The 15,704-nt window shown below is 47.1% G+C and overlaps 1 protein-coding gene across 1 annotated transcript in view; it reads left to right on the top strand.

The window, feature by feature from the left end:
* Nucleotides 1–15,704, top strand: part of LOC129813457 (kinesin-like protein KIF26B) — a 171,512-nt gene that overhangs the window by 47,954 nt on the left and 107,854 nt on the right. Inside the window, exon 3 of the mRNA XM_055865784.1 lies at nucleotides 14,029–14,733. Coding sequence (XP_055721759.1) covers nucleotides 14,029–14,733 — 705 coding nt within the window. The remainder of the gene's footprint in view (nucleotides 1–14,028; nucleotides 14,734–15,704) is intronic.

Genomic DNA, 15,704 nt, shown 5'->3' with positions numbered 1-15,704 from the left:
TACTAGGTCTCAATACCAGCCCCTGCTTGCTCTCACCCCCCGATCTCCCTCCCCCCTATCTACATCCCTCCATCCCTTTACTGGTCTCCCTCTCCCCCCATTTGTGGAGTAGAGTTAGTCTGCCCCCCCCCCCCCCCCCCCCCCCCCACACCATGGGGCCCCACATACCACACACACACTGTAAGCTGAGAGCCATCCATCAGTTATAGTGGAGGGGGTTCCAGCTGTAAGAATAACGTTAGTGTAACCCTGATGTCACAGTGTTTGTGAGGAGAGGGTTAAGGGTAGTTTTACTGCTCTGTTTTTTCTCTGTGTGGCTCCAGACATGGGAATGAGTTAGGCCAGCAATGAGATTTACAGTTAGCACATTGTCCTCACAGAAATAAAACACATCAAGTGAGAAAATTAACAATTTACAGATGACACGTTATCCAAGGCCAGTTTCAAATACTGCATTATATATTCTGTTTACTGAATACTGCTCCTTGCTCCTATATCTGTTTGTGCGTGGACGTGTTTAACTATTCTTGTGGGGACCGGAAGTCCCCACAAGAATAGTAAACAAACCAAAATTTGACCAACTGGGGACATTTTGTTAGTCCCCACAAGAAGGCTGGACACATGACATTTTTAACAGTGCTTTTTTCTGATAAAAGCTAGTTCATTGCTTCTGCTGTGGAGCCCAGTTTCATAATATGACCATATTTCCCAGCTGCTTGCCATCGTTTTGAAGTAATCACAAAAAAACACCCCTAAAAAAAATAAAATAAAAAAATAAATAAAAAAAAACAGGCCTTGTTTTAGGTCATTCTTCACCCTGCCAGCTCATATTAGTTCTATTGAGCACGGTAGCACCAACTCGCCTTCCGAACGTTCTATTCCCAGCTTATTGTTCTACGTCACAATGCGTGCTTCGCTATTGTTGGCAATGAGACTTGCTCACGTTGTTTATAGTTAAAATGTGAACAAAAACAAAAAATTACTCATGGAAATCTGAGGTCGTTCCATTGATTCCTATAAGGGAAATATAGGCATGTCTGTCTATTGTGCCAAATATCTCGAAATGTGTATATTTCGATTTTTTCAAGTCGGATGCCATTTTAATCATGAGAATCTCCTCTTTGTAATTATGTAAGTCTGGGCAGCAAGCTCGTTTGTCATCGTTCACTAGATCAGAAATAGTCAGAAGTTAATATTTTTTAATTTGAAACCATCGAGGTGCGGATGTTAACTTTCCACACAAGTCGTTTTTTTCCAGTTTCGTCCAAAGAAACAGATTGTACTGGTAAAATAAAAAGGGATACATTTTTTCGTGCCATTTAGGCAAAATGGAATTCTAAGCATCACTCCAGTCAAAACAGGCTCTGCGAACATTCGATTCCATTCCATCCATTTCATATGCTATGGGCTTGCGCCAGAGTTCCAGCTTAGCCAAGGTTCTTTTGCTGTTTTTCAGCCTTGGGTGAATTTTGAATCGTTCTATTGTCCAACCTACCACAAGATCAAATACTATTTCTAGGGGGTTTAGGGTTAAGGTTAGAATTAGTGTTAGGGTTAGGGTTAGGAACTAGGGTTAGTTTTGGGGTTAGGGTTAGGAGCTAGGGTTAGTTATAGGGTTAGGGTTAGGAGCTAGGGTTAGGTTTAGGGTTAAGGTTAAGGTTAGGTTTTTGGGTTAGGGTTAAGGGTAAGGGTACAGGTTAGGGTACGGGTTAGGTTTAGGTTTAGGGTTAGGGAAAATAGGATTTTCAATGGGACTGAATTGTGTGTGTGTGTTGGGTGGGTGTGTGAGTTTGTGTGTTATTTAAGGACACAAGACCGTTACATTGTGGGAATAGAGAGGTGCAGTCTGGAAGAGGAGAAGGGGAAGACGAGAGGTTCGTTCCTTCACAATCTGTTTCATGCTCACACAGGTATGTTACAGAATACAAAAAGCGCACACACACACACACACACACACAGAAACACACACACAGAAACACAAACAAACACACACAGAAACACACACACAGAAACACACACACTACTCAGTGGAAATAAGTAGATGTACAGGAGTGAGTGTTTACGTAGCTAATTCTCTTACAGTGAACACTGGGTCTCTGTGTCTCACTAACTCTTCAGCTAACCTCTCCTGCTGTGTGTGTGTGTGTGTGTGTGTGTGTGTGTGTGTGTGTGTGTGTGTGTGTGTGTGTGTGTGTGTGTGTGTGTGTGTGTGTGTGTGTGTGTGTGTGTGTGTGTGTGTGTGTGTGTGTGTGTGTGGGCTCAGAGCAGGTGCTATAGACCGGATCCTTCTCTTCTGCCTCAATAAACTGATCTCAGACCTGCTGAGAATGCACCTATGTGTGTGTGTGTGTGTGTGTGTGTGTGTGTGTGTGTGTGTGTGTGTGTGTGTGTGTGTGTGTGTGTGTGCGTGCGTGCGTGCGTGCGTGCGTGCGTGCGTGCGTGCGTGCGTGCGTGCGTGCGTGCGTGTGTGTGTTTGTCCTTCGAAGATGCCTTTGTGTTCATGTGAAAGCGAAAGAGACAGAGAGTAAGGGAAGGGTAGAGTAAAAACTAAATGAGAGTGAGGGAGAAAGTGAATGTGTGGAGGAGAGAGATGAAAAAGGGGGAGAGAGAGAGGAAGAAAAAGCATGAGAGAGAGGGGGTTGTTCAGCCTTACCTTCCGTGTGCAGCCATCTGGAACTTATTACACGCCGATAAACCCTTGGCATTCTGGGTAAGACTTGCTCCATTTCCTGTCTCACCCCCCTCTCCCATCTTCTCCTCCTTCCCCTTCCCTCCTTCCTCTCTCGTTGCTTTACTCCGAGCTCTAATTTCCTATTTCCAGTCTGAGGGGGGAGGAGGGGCGAGAGAGGAGAGGGGGAGGTAGGAGAGAGAGGCAGAGAGAGAAGGGAGGGGAGACTTGGGGAAAAAAAGGAGGGGGGGTAGAAAGGGACAGAGAGGAGTTAGAGTAGAGATGGGAGGGAGAGATTGAGATGAGGGTGAAGGGGTTTGGGGGTTAGAGAGAGAGAGAGAGAGAGAGAGAGAGAGAGAGAGAGAGAGAGAGAGAGAGAGAGAGAGAGAGAGAGGAGAGAGAGAGAGAGAGAGAGAGAGAGAGAGAGAGAGAGAGAGAGAGGAGAGAGAGAGAGAGAGAGAGAGAGAGAGAGAGAGAGAGAGAGAGAGAGAGAGAGGAAGAAGAAAGGGGAGGGTGAGGAAGATGGAAGGAGGGGGCGGGAGAGAGGGAGGGGTCATAGCAATGTCGGCCAAGCGTGCTTTTATGGCAGATCTCCAAAAGATAGAGACAGAGAGGCTGAGTTTAGCACATAGGAGAGATTAGGGTGTCTGTCTGTCTGTCTGTCTGTGTGTCTGTCTGTCTGTGTTCTGTGGTCATCACTGTCTTGGCTTCAAGACCATTCTCTGACTCTCCATCTAAAGCAGGCCATTTACCTGACACACACACACACAGACAAATAAAAAGCGTGAGCTTGTCCTGTTTCATCCAACAAGCTCACAGTCTCACATCACAATTAGACTTTCGGACTTGTTTCTCAAACGAATTTCAGTTGTTTCAAATGTCCGATTTCAAAGTGATTAAGTTGAGGTGTTTCCGAATGAATTCCGAGAACGTCATCTTTTAACCCTATCCAAAACCTTAACACTTAACATTCTAAATTTGATGTTTGGAGCGACTCGTAATCCCATGACTCTGAATCAGAAGATTGGGCGTTTCGATTGGAGAAATGCGGATGAACGTCTAATTCTGCATTCAGACTGTGAGAGCTTGTTGGGTCAAAAGTAGGGAATGGAGTTCCCTTTCAGTCACAGGCAGTGTGTAGCTACAGTAAGTCTGTATGACCGTAGCAGAGGGGACGAGGAGAGACTGTTTTGTCTGCTACAACCGGCCTATTTATAAAAAAATGTTTTCTCCATAGAGTCTGTGTGTCGGCTAGTCACACACACACACACACACACACACACACACACACACACACACACACACACACACACACACACACACACACACACACACACACACACACACACACACACACACACACACACACACACACACACACACACACACACACACACACACACGCGCGCACGGTTGCAAAGCGTTGTCATTGGCATGCCTGGGTGTTAAGTCTGTCACACAGATATGAGTGGACTCTGCATCAGACAGCGAGATGAACTGAGACAAAAGCTTCAGATGGAATTATCTCATTCATTTGTCATCTCTGTCTAATAAACTCATCATTACCGGGCTTAGGCTGAGGACAGAGAAAGGAAGAGATGATTGGGGAAAGAGTGTGGAGAGAGTGGGGTGTCCAAGTCCTCATTAAGTGTTGTTAGTAGGATGTAATGTGGCTGAGGGAGTGGGCTATAAGCCGAGGTAATACTGAGTGAAAGGCTGGGCTGTGATTTAGTATACACTGCTTGTGTGGGTCTATCTACAGTATCTGCTTTTACACACACGCACGCGCACACGCATACGCACCCACATTCATCATTCCGATCTGAAAAAATTCCTGCTCTGGCTTCGCTGCTTTCTTTTTGTTCGGGCGTTTTGGCAGCCTCCCCAACCTCAGCTAATTTAGAACAACGAGGTCCTCATCTCAGACACTGGGCACCATGTTGCCTTTATTGTTCTCTTGGCTGCTTTTCTGGTGTGTGTGCCGGTTTGTGTGTGTGTGTCTGTGTAACTGGTTTACAGGCTGAACGGGGTATATTACCTGTTGGCAAGATGTCCTTCTCCCCCCTCTTGCCCTCTCCCCCTGTCCTCCTCTCGCTTCTCTCCCTCCCTCTCCCTCCCTCTCTCTCCTCCCTCTCTCTCTCTCTCTCCCTTTTGCTCTCTCTCCTTTTCTGTCCCCTCTCTTTCCTCTCCTCCCCTCCCGTTGTCTTGGACATAAAACTTTCTAACAAGCGTTGATAGTCAGCAGGAGCGTATCCGTTTTGCTTGGTTTTCTTTTTCTTTGCAGGGTAGAGAGGTGATGCTAGAGAGAGAGCGAGAGAGAACTTCGAAAGGGTAGACAGAGGGAGAGAGAACAAGCCAAAGGAAACGTAGTTAATTTAACTTGGCTGGGGGAGGGTGTGTTTGTGTACTGGGTCATGTCAGCCACAACTGAACATGTGTCTTTTGTTTGAATGTTTGTCTGTCTGTCATTCTGTCCATGGCGGAAGGCATTGTTGTATATGTAGGACCAGAGTACCCATCTAAACCCCATTCCTTCCCTCACATACACAATCCCTCAGCTGACAGTCGATGTGTGTGTCCTCTCGCTGTTGTGGGTCTGATTTGTTGATGTAGGCTAATGCTTGGTTTCAGGATCGCGGGGTGGTCTCTCAGAACATGATGGTGTGTGTTCTGTGTTGGTATGAAGGGCTGCTTTGTGGGTCTGTCTGTGGTCTGAGTGTGCAAATTCATGGACAAACACAAACACACACACAAACTCTCACTCACATCAGCCAAGTAACACCAAATCGAAGGCGATATTCGACATCCGTCCAGGTTCCCAGGACGTCAGCAATCGCCTTCAATACAGACCACTAGGGGCAACGGTGAGCCCTATTAGCATCAAGTAGGCTCGCAGCTTGCTAGGGCGCTGTGGACGGGGATGACGGATGGATGTAAGCCGCGAGCTCCAGTTCCAAGTCTCTTGGGTTCAATCCCTGTGCTAGGCACACATTTTTCTGTTTTATGCCTATCCTAAACCTTAACCCTTACCTTAACCATTCATAATTAATGCCTAAAATGAACTGTAAAAAAACGAGAGTTTATCCCCGTTAAAAATCAACAAATATCCTCCTTTGTACACACGTCGGATTCTGACGTCAATTTCATACTTTCGTGAGATCTTGTTGCACACACACACACACACACACACACACACACACACACACACACACACTCACAAACACACAGGTCAGTCTCAGCAGCACAGATGGTAACAGAGGTGTGATTGAGAGAGGTTTGGGAGCCTTCTGGTATACGTTCTGTTTAAACAGTCAGTCCATTGAGAAGATATTAACCACTTTATCTATTGCCAGTTAAACTTCATGTCTGAACATGCTTCATACTAGATGCAGGATATGGCATAGTCGGAATAGCCTGGAATACTGTATACTCAACACAAATACGTCTGGTGACATTTAAAAAAAAAAAACAGTACAGTATGTAAACATTAATAAACGCCACCAAGCAATGTGCCTGCAGCAATGTGAAATGTAACGTGAACAAACGTTGCAATACCACACGTTCCAGTTGGTGGCCCATTTAGCATGCTCCTGGGGCCCTGCTCTGTTTGGTTTACCGTCTGCGTTATGATGTCATTAGACTTAAAAATAGTTTTGTCGCATTCAGTACGCAGAAACATCAAATGATTGGACCTGTACACGTTTGTGAATCATACGTCTCAGTTCCCCCGCCGGAGAATATTCGGTATAGAAAGTTCTGGAGACTTGTCAGTAGCTCCTTTGTAACTTCTGACCCTTCACCCCTAGCTCCAGGGTTTGGTGTAATGGGACCTATGTGTGTGTGTCTGTGTGTTTGGTGTGCACTGGGACATCCTCTGTAAGGGTATGGTAATTGACTCAGCCAAGCTTCTGTGAAAGGGTTTTAATAACACACACACACACACACACACACACACACACACACACACACACACACACACACACACACACACACACACACACACACACACACACACACACACACACACACACACACACACACACACACACACACTATTTCTATGCTAATAAAGGTGGGATTGAAAGATGGGGGAGAGTACAAGGGAGACGCAGAGGGGCTTAATGTTGTTTATTTACTTTGATATATATATTGAGAGCTGTGTGTGTGTGTGTGTGTGTGTGTGTGTGTGTGTGTGTGTGTGTGTGTGTGTGTGTGTGTGTGTGTGTGTGTGTGTGTGTGTGTGTGTGTGTGTGTGTGTGTGTGTGTGTGTGTGTGTGTGTGTGTGTGTGTGTGTGTGTGTGTGTGTGTGTGTTTGTTTGCTTTGATACCGAGAGTGGAGCTAGGGAGGTAAGAGATTTGTAGCGTCTGAATGCTTCCAATTACAGGATGAAAACCCAGCTAGACTACAGCTCATTATACTGAGGAGAGAGGGAGCGAGGGAGAGCGGGAGGGATGGAAGGAGCAAGGGAATAGGGGAGAAGGGGAGTGAATCGGTGTGGACAAGGAACGAAGGAACCATGTCCCCCTCCACACACACAAGAGCACAATACCTGCTCTGTCAATTATCATGGTTGGTTTTAGTGATGTGGTGAACAGAAGTTGAACAAAAGACCCCTGACTGATGGGTCGTCACTAGTTACCACAGCCGCAAAGTCAGAAGGCCCGCCCACTCGACCAATCAGATGAGGGAATGTGATGAGCATTTTCCGGTTTGCGGGAAGCGCCTCATTTGTCCTCAAGTTTGAGGACCAACTATCTAAATACCTTCGGTAACAAGAATTGTCAATGTCACAAAAATTCATAACATTGAGAAAGGACAAAAGTTTTGGACAAAATGATACGTTGTTTTTTCTTTTTTAGATAACTAGTAGCTAACTTTTGCTACTCTTATCTAAAATGAGCTAGCTATCTAGGATAAGGGATTCCATTCCAAGCACAGGAGAGTAATTATATTTGGTAGAGAAACATTGTTAGTTTCCCTACAAGCCTTTCATTCTAATAGTGATATATCATATTGTTGACCGTCAACAGACGCTCAGGCTTTGGCAGGAAAACAATGTTGTTCCCTTTCAAATTCTGGGGGAAAAGACGTCTGAATGCCACCAAGGGAAAGACAGACAATCAAACGCCACAGAGAAATATGCTGCTGGAATGAACAAGAAGTTAAAGAACTGATCACTGTCACTTATACCAAACACTTTTACCACATTCATTTCATTGTAATAGTGTTGAAGCGCTAACTAACAGTGGAATGTTCCTTAACGACGCTTAAGAATTGAAACGTGTGGCCCAACGGGTGTTGCTTATATTTGTTCTGTTGTCACTGCATGTGTATATCAAACTGTCTTTCTATCATGTGATACTGTGTAGGAAAGTGCATGAATTATGCATTTGTAACAAAATACACAATCTGAAAAAAAGTTAAAAGTAAAACAAAGTTACTTTTGTCCTCCGTAGAGGGGGTGGATGGGACAATACAATAAATACAAATAAAGAGTATGTAAGTGAATGGTGAGAATGGTGAGTTTCCCCTGTATAGAGTGGGTTGAGAATGGTGAGTTTCCCCTGTATAGAGTGGGGTTGAGGGTGGTGAGTTTCCCCTGTATAGAGTGGGGTTGAGGGTGGTGAGTTTCCCCTGTATAGAGTGGGGTTGAGGGTGGTGAGTTTCCCCTGTATAGAGTGGGTTGAGGGTGGTGAGTTTCCCCTGTATAGAGTGGGGTTGAGGGTGGTGAGTTTCCCCTGTATAGAGTGGGTTGAGGGTGGTGAGTTCCCCTATATAGAGTGGGGTTGAGGGTGGTGAGTTTCCCCTGTATAGAGTGGGTTGAGGGTGGTGAGTTTCCCCTGTATAGAGTGGGTTGAGGGTGGTGAGTTTCCCCTGTATAGAGTGGGTTGAGGGTGGTGAGTTTCCCCTGTATAGAGTGGGTTGAGGGTGGTGAGTTTCCCCTGTATAGAGTGGGTTGAGGGTGGTGAGTTTCCCCTGTATAGAGTGGGTTGAGAATGGTGAGTTTCCCCTGTATAGAGTGGGTTGAGGGTGGTGAGTTTCCCCTGTATAGAGTGGGGTTGAGGGTGGTGAGTTTCCCCTGTATAGAGTGGGTTGAGGGTGGTGAGTTTCCCCTGTATAGAGTGGGTTGAGGGTGGTGAGTTTTCCCTGTATAAAGTGGGTTGAGGGTGGTGAGTTTCCCCTGTATAGAGTGGGGTTGAGGGTGGTGAGTTTCCCCTGTATAGAGTGGGTTGAGGGTGGTGAGTTTCCCCTGTATAGAGTGGGTTGAGGGTGGTGAGTTTCCCCTGTATAGAGTGGGTTGAGGGTGGTGAGTTTCCCCTGTATAGAGTGGGTTGAGGGTGGTGAGTTTCCCCTGTATAGAGTGGGGTTGAGGGTGGTGAGTTTCCCCAGTATAGAGTGGGTTGAGGGTGGTGAGTTTCCCCTGTATAGAGTGGGGTTGAGAGTGGTGAGTTTCCCCTGTATAGAGTGGGTTGAGGGTGGTGAGTTTCCCCTGTATAGAGTGGGTTGAGGGTGGTGAGTTTCCCCTGTATAGAGTGGGTTGAGGCTGGTGAGTTTCCCCTGTATAGAGTGGGTTGAGGGTGGTGAGTTTTCCCTGTATAGAGTGCGGTTGAGGGTGGTGAGTTTCCCCTGTATAGAGTGGGTTGAGGGTCGTGAGTTTCCCCTGTATAGAGTGGGGTTGAGGGTGGTGAGTTTCCCCTGTATAGAGTGGGTTGAGGGTGGTGAGTTTCCCCTGTATAGAGTGGGTTGAGGGTGGTGAGTTTCCCCTGTATAGAGTGGGTTGAGGGTGGTGAGTTTCCCCTGTATAGAGTGGGGTTGAGGGTGGTGAGTTTCCCCTGTATAGAGTGGGTTGAGGGTGGTGAGTTTCCCCAGTATAGAGTGGGTTGAGGGTGGTGAGTTTCCCCTGTATAGAGTGGGTTGAGGGTGGTGAGTTTCCCCTGTATAGAGTGGGTTGAGGGTGGTGAGTTCCCCTATATAGAGTGGGTTGAGGGTGGTGAGTTTCCCCAGGATAGAGTGGGGTTGAGGGTGGTGAGTTTCCCCTGTATAGAGTGGGTTGAGGGTGGTGAGTTTCCCCAGTATAGAGTGGGGTTGAGGGTGGTGAGTTTCCCCTGTATAGAGTGGGTTGAGGGTGGTGAGTTTCCCCTGTATAGAGTGGGGTTGAGTTGGTGAGTTTCCCCTGTATAGAGTGGGTTGAGGGTGGTGAGTTTCCCCTGTATAGAGTGGGTTGAGGGTGGTGAGTTTCCCCTGTATAGAGTGGGTTGAGGGTGGTGAGTTTCCCCTGTATAGAGTGGGTTGAGGGTGGTGAGTTTCCCCTGTATAGAGTGGGTTGAGGGTGGTGAGTTTCCCCTGTATAGAGTGGGTTGAGGGTGGTGAGTTTCCCCAGTATAGAGTGGGTTGAGGGTGGTGAGTTTCCCCTGTATAGAGTGGGGTTGAGGGTGGTGAGTTTCCCCTGTATAGAGTGGGGTTGAGGGTGGTGAGTTTCCCCTGTATAGAGTGGGTTGAGGGTGGTGAGTTTCCCCTGTATAGAGTGGGTTGAGGGTGGTGAGTTTTCCCTGTATAAAGTGGGTTGAGGGTGGTGAGTTTCCCCTGTATAGAGTGGGTTGAGGGTGGTGAGTTCCCCTATATAGAGTGGGTTGAGGGTGGTGAGTTTCCCCAGTATAGAGTGGGTTGAGGGTGGTGAGTTTCCCCTGTATAGAGTGGGTTGAGGGTGGTGAGTTTCCCCTGTATAGAGTGGGGTTGAGGGTGGTGAGTTTCCCCTGTATAGAGTGGGTTGAGGGTGGTGAGTTTCCCCTGTATAGAGTGGGTTGAGGGTGGTGAGTTTCCCCTGTATAGAGTGGGTTGAGGGTGGTGAGTTTCCCCTGTATAGAGTGGGTTGAGGGTGGTGAGTTTCCCCTGTATAAAGTGGGTTGAGGGTGGTGAGTTTTCCCTGTATAAAGTGGGTTGAGGGTGGTGAGTTTCCCCTGTATAGAGTGGGTTGAGGGTGGTGAGTTTCCCCTGTATAGAGTGGGTTGAGGGTGGTGAGTTTCCCCTGTATAGAGTGGATTGAGGGTGGTGAGTTTCCCCTGTATAGAGTGGGTTGAGGGTGGTGAGTTTCCCCTGTATAGAGTGGGTTGAGGGTGGTGAGTTTCCCCTGTATAGAGTGGGGTTGAGGGTGGTGAGTTTCCCCTTACACTGTAAAGAGCTTTGGGTGTCTAGAAAGGTGCAATTTAAGTCCAATCAATAATTATTATTATGATGAAATGTTTTGCCATAGCTTGAAGACTATGCCTTTGTAGGCAGACTGCAAGGCTATATTAAGTTACATAAATAAATGATTATAATAAGTGTCTAGGTGCCAAATAAAGTAACAGGGTTGAAGTATTCATGTTAGAATCAGCCCAAAAATGCCAATTTGTGAACATTTCTGTGAAACTGTATACGTTTTACTTGTGGATTACTTGTGGATTGTAAAAAAAAAAGAAGTAAAATCAAGACGTCAATTTGTGTGTCTACATGTGATTCAAAAAACAATGCAGATATTGGAGAAAACCTATTATAGCTATGAGTAAAGGGCAAACATCATGATACGTTTGAATAAAACATTCAATTAACACGTTGCATTTTTACTGTTGGTTTTACTGTATCTAACAAATAACCAAATCTTTGATGGATTAATAAATAAAAGAAATGCGTGTCTCGTCTAACACTGCAAGCCGGTCAGCATACGGTACGAGTCATCAAACTCCCGGATCTAATTGGTCGAACAGCCTTCTGACTTTGTGGCTGTGGTAACTAGTGATGACCTGACTGACATTCGGGTTGACAATAAATCACATTCATTTATTGAGACAGCATTTCATAAACACTGCCCATTGACTCAAAAGCTGTCCTGTTAAGTAGATGTATGTTCCATAAGAGCTAGTTTTGGTATAAAGAAGACGTTTATAATGTCAGAGGGTAGAGTAGACTCTTTGGCTGAGACATGTGTGTGTGTGTGTCTTCATTGGATTATTGTTTAATGAGGAACGTACTACAGCTGCCATACATCCTACAGTGGGTCTGACTATTACAGTAGTACAGTAGTAGTATAGTGCCTATATAATAGTAGTCGTAGTAATTACTACTTGTAGTATACATGTACAAGATAATAGCCGTAACAATCTTGTAATAATAGGATAAAGAATAACGTTATTATTGGGTCACATCAGATGGGTTTGAAGGAGGGTTTAGAGGTGAGGGAGCTCTATGGAAGGAGGTCTCCAGATCTGTTCTACTCTCCGTCCCTCACTGGCAACCCTTAGCTGAGCAGGACCAGAGGAGCTGGGCTGTTTATGTGTGTGTCATAGAGGATAATTGGTCACAGCTCATTCCAGCTCCCATTACATTGAGCTGTGTTAAGGAGGAAACCGTGTGAGTGTGTGTTAGTGTGGGCCTGTTTAGTGGTGTTGGTTTGGTCTGTAAATAAAAAGATCAGAAAGAGAGCCCTGTGTGTCTGTGTGTGTGTGTGTGCGTGTGTGTGTGTGTGTGTGCTTTTGTCCAAAGCGACTTAGTCATGCCTGCATATATTTTCATATGTGTGGCTCCAATAGGAATCGAACCCACAAATCCTGCCGTTGCACACACGCACACGCACACGCGCACACGCACACACACACACACACACACACACACACACACACACACACACACACACACACACACACACACTTCCCTGGTGATAGGCATACTGGAGTCATAGTGGACGGTTTGCTAGTGAATATAGCTGGCCTCAGGCTGCAGGCTTTATATATGTAGGAGAGTGTCCGAGTGAGGATGAATGTCTTTTCACCCTCAGTCATCATTCTGTTTGATGTTATGAATAGAGAGAGAGAGAGGTGGAGAGAAAGAGAGACGGACAGAGAGAGGAGGAGAGAGAGGGGGGAGGGATAGGGGCTGAGAGAGAGAGAGGGGGAGAGAGAGGGAGAGCGGAGGGGAGAGAAAGAGAGATGGAGAGAAAGAGAGATGGAGAGAGGGAGAGTCAGGCAGAGAGAGAGAGAGAGAGAGAGAGAGAGAGAGAGAGGAGAGAGAGAGAGAGAGAGAGAGAGAGAGAGAGAGAGAGAGAGAGAGAGAGAGTCAGGCGGAGAGAGAGAGAGAGAGTCAGGCAGAGAGAGAGAGAGAGAGTCAGGCAGAGAGGGGGAGGGAGAGAGTCAGGCAGAGAGAGGGAGGGAGAGAGTCAGGCAGAGAGGGGGAGGGAGAGAGTCAGGCGGAGAGGGGGAGGGAGAGAGTCAGGCAGAGAGGGGGAGGGAGAGAGTCAGGCAGAGAGGGGGAGGGAGAGAGTCAGGCAGAGAGAGAGGGAGAGTCAGGCAGAGAGAGGGAGAGTCAGGCAGAGAGAGAGAGAGAGAGTCAGGCAGAGAGAGAGAGAGAGAGAGAGAGTCAGGCAGAGAGAGGGAGGGAGAGAGTCAGGCAGAGAGGGGGAGGGAGAGAGTCAGGCAGAGAGGGGGAGGGAGAGAGTCAGGCAGAGAGGGGGAGGGAGAGAGTCAGGCAGAGAGAGAGGGAGAGTCAGGCAGAGAGAGGGAGAGTCAGGCAGAGAGAGGGAGAGTCAGGCAGAGAGAGGGAGAGTCAGGCAGAGAGAGGGAGGGGGAGAAGGAGTGTTCTCAGCTCATTTATATCAGGCATATCATTTATTGCTGATGGAATAGAATAGAATGTGTGGGTGTATGTGTGTGTGGGTGCGTGCAAGTATGGTGTGTGTGTTTGTTTGTTTGTTTGTTCATTTCGTTAATTTATTGCTGTGGTCAGGTCTGTGTGTGTCTGCAGGCTGTAGGTTTGGTTAGGAGTCTACTGGTGAGGCCTGCCAGCCACTGAAAACCTCCCTCCCTTCCTCCCTCCCTCCCTCCCTCCCTCCCTCCCTCCCTCCCTCCCTCCCTCCCTGCCTCCCTCCCTCCCTCCCTCCCTCTCTTTCTATCTGTCTCTCCCCCCTCTATCTCTCCCTTTTCCCATTCTCTCCATTTCTTTCTCTCTGTCTCTAGTTTCTATCTCTCTCTGATCGACTTGGTTAATGAGTTTTTCCTTTGTCTTTCTTCTTCTGCTAAACCAAACAAGCAACCAAAGTCAGGCAGGAGAAAGATGTTTCTGTTTGTTCAGTTGGCTGTTTCATTCCTCTGAACAGAGAGCTTCAAAGTGCTCAAATATGTGTCTGTGTGTGTGTCTGTGTATGTGTCTGTGTATGTGCATATAAGCTTCTGCGTTGTTTGCTTTACTTACACTAGCATCAGAATCAACCACAGCGTCTTTCAGCTCTAGAGTCCTGTGCAGTGTCTAGATGTAGTCATAGGAATCCATATGAATTACTGAAATGACGGAAATCATTTGTCTAACCACCTCTTTCTTTCTCTCTCTGTAGGATCCGTCCTTCTCCCTGCTCCTCCACGACAAGCTTCAGGTGCCCAACAGCTCGGGGCGGGCCTGGAATGAGCGTGACAGTCGCTGTGACGTGTGTTCCACCCACCTGACCCAGCTGAAACAGGAAGCAGTCCACATGGTGCTGACCATGGACCAGTGGGACCTGTCCCCCAGCTCGCCCCCCACCCTGCCCAGCCACAGTGGCCCTCCACAGGGCCCCACAGCCCCATGGGACTGGGCTTACCTCCCTTCAGCCGCAGCAGCCTACCCCCATCCCCGTCCAAACCCACTCCACCCTACCATGCCTCCAACGTCCTCTACTGCGTCCTTCTCCAGCCTCAGCCATGCTGCGTCCAACCCCAGCCCAGGTGCAACTTCTGTGGGTCAAACATCCACCCATGCAGCCTCTTCAGCGCCAGCCCCGGCGTCCTCATCGCCGGCTCCATCCCCGGTGCACCAGGGAGGGTACCTCCGCCAAGGTTCCAAGCCCAGTTCCCTAGGAGTAGGCCTCGGGGCGGAGAGGAGGAACGGCTCCCCGGCACACTCCAGTAAGACCAGCGGTGTCCCGTCGGCCCAGCCGCCCAACAGCCCGGGTAGTAACGGGAACAGTTCTGTTAGCGGAGCAGTGTTGAGTACAGCAGCCCTGCAGGCTCACCAGTACATGTCTCGCACCAACGGAGGAGGAGTCACACTCTACCCCTACCAGGTATGCTATGTCTGTGCGTGCTTGGGATTGTGTGCGAACGTACGTGTGGGATGATAGACTTTCGGAAATGCAAGAAGATGGGGGGGCGTTCCACGAATAGAGTACATTTTGCGTACCTTTGATATTTTACATGTGAATTGTGCACCAATATTGCATTTAAAAAAAAATCTTGTTATATTCCATGAAGTGCCCTTTAATATAGACCACGTGGAACATTTTTATACATCTGAAGGTGGTTATTTATTTAATGTGATTAGTGATTCATTTACGTCTGTCCCTCCTTTTAAGGTCAACCCTGTTACGTGAACTGAACTCTTGTTTTAATATGGTCAAACGATTCCTCTTAAAATTATTATTTCAAAATAAACTATGAACAGTCAAATCATAGTGTAAAATCAGGTGAGCGTGTTCTACTCATTTTGGCCATTTTCTGGTGTTTTGTGGTGAAAAACCCTGTTACCCATAGATAGATAGACTAGAATTTTTTTAACAATTGAATAACAAATTGAATAACAACTGAGAAGCTTGCATTCAATCATTCAATTGCCCCTCTCCCTGTTGCACACAACAAGCTTCCATTCCATTCATCTCATCCACCAGCTGGCTCTCTCTATGTCAAACCGTCTGGTTTTACAGAGATTCAGAACGGGACTTCCCTGGAAGTCTATGGCAAGAGCCGTTGAAACAACCGCTGGTTTTAATTGGCTGATCTCTCAGTCCATCACCGTCTAGCACAACCCTTAGAACCTCCTCCCTACATTGTGGACTTCAGAGTGCGAACAGCGCAAGTGTACTAAACAAGGAAGCGAGTTTTGGAAATATCTGAAAGTACACGTCTCAGAAATTGTTTTCACGTATAAACGTTAACGTTAAACTCAGAATCAATTAGGCTTTCCAAAATGAATATGGTCAGTGTGATAAAACATAGCATTTTGAATGGCAATTTTCGCCATTTTTCAAAGTCCCATCTA

Source organism: Salvelinus fontinalis, chromosome 16 (genome assembly GCF_029448725.1).
Source record: "Salvelinus fontinalis isolate EN_2023a chromosome 16, ASM2944872v1, whole genome shotgun sequence".
Taxonomy (NCBI): domain Eukaryota; kingdom Metazoa; phylum Chordata; class Actinopteri; order Salmoniformes; family Salmonidae; genus Salvelinus; species Salvelinus fontinalis.
Note: the sequence above shows the minus strand (reverse complement) of the source record. Positions and strands in the feature narration are given on the sequence as shown.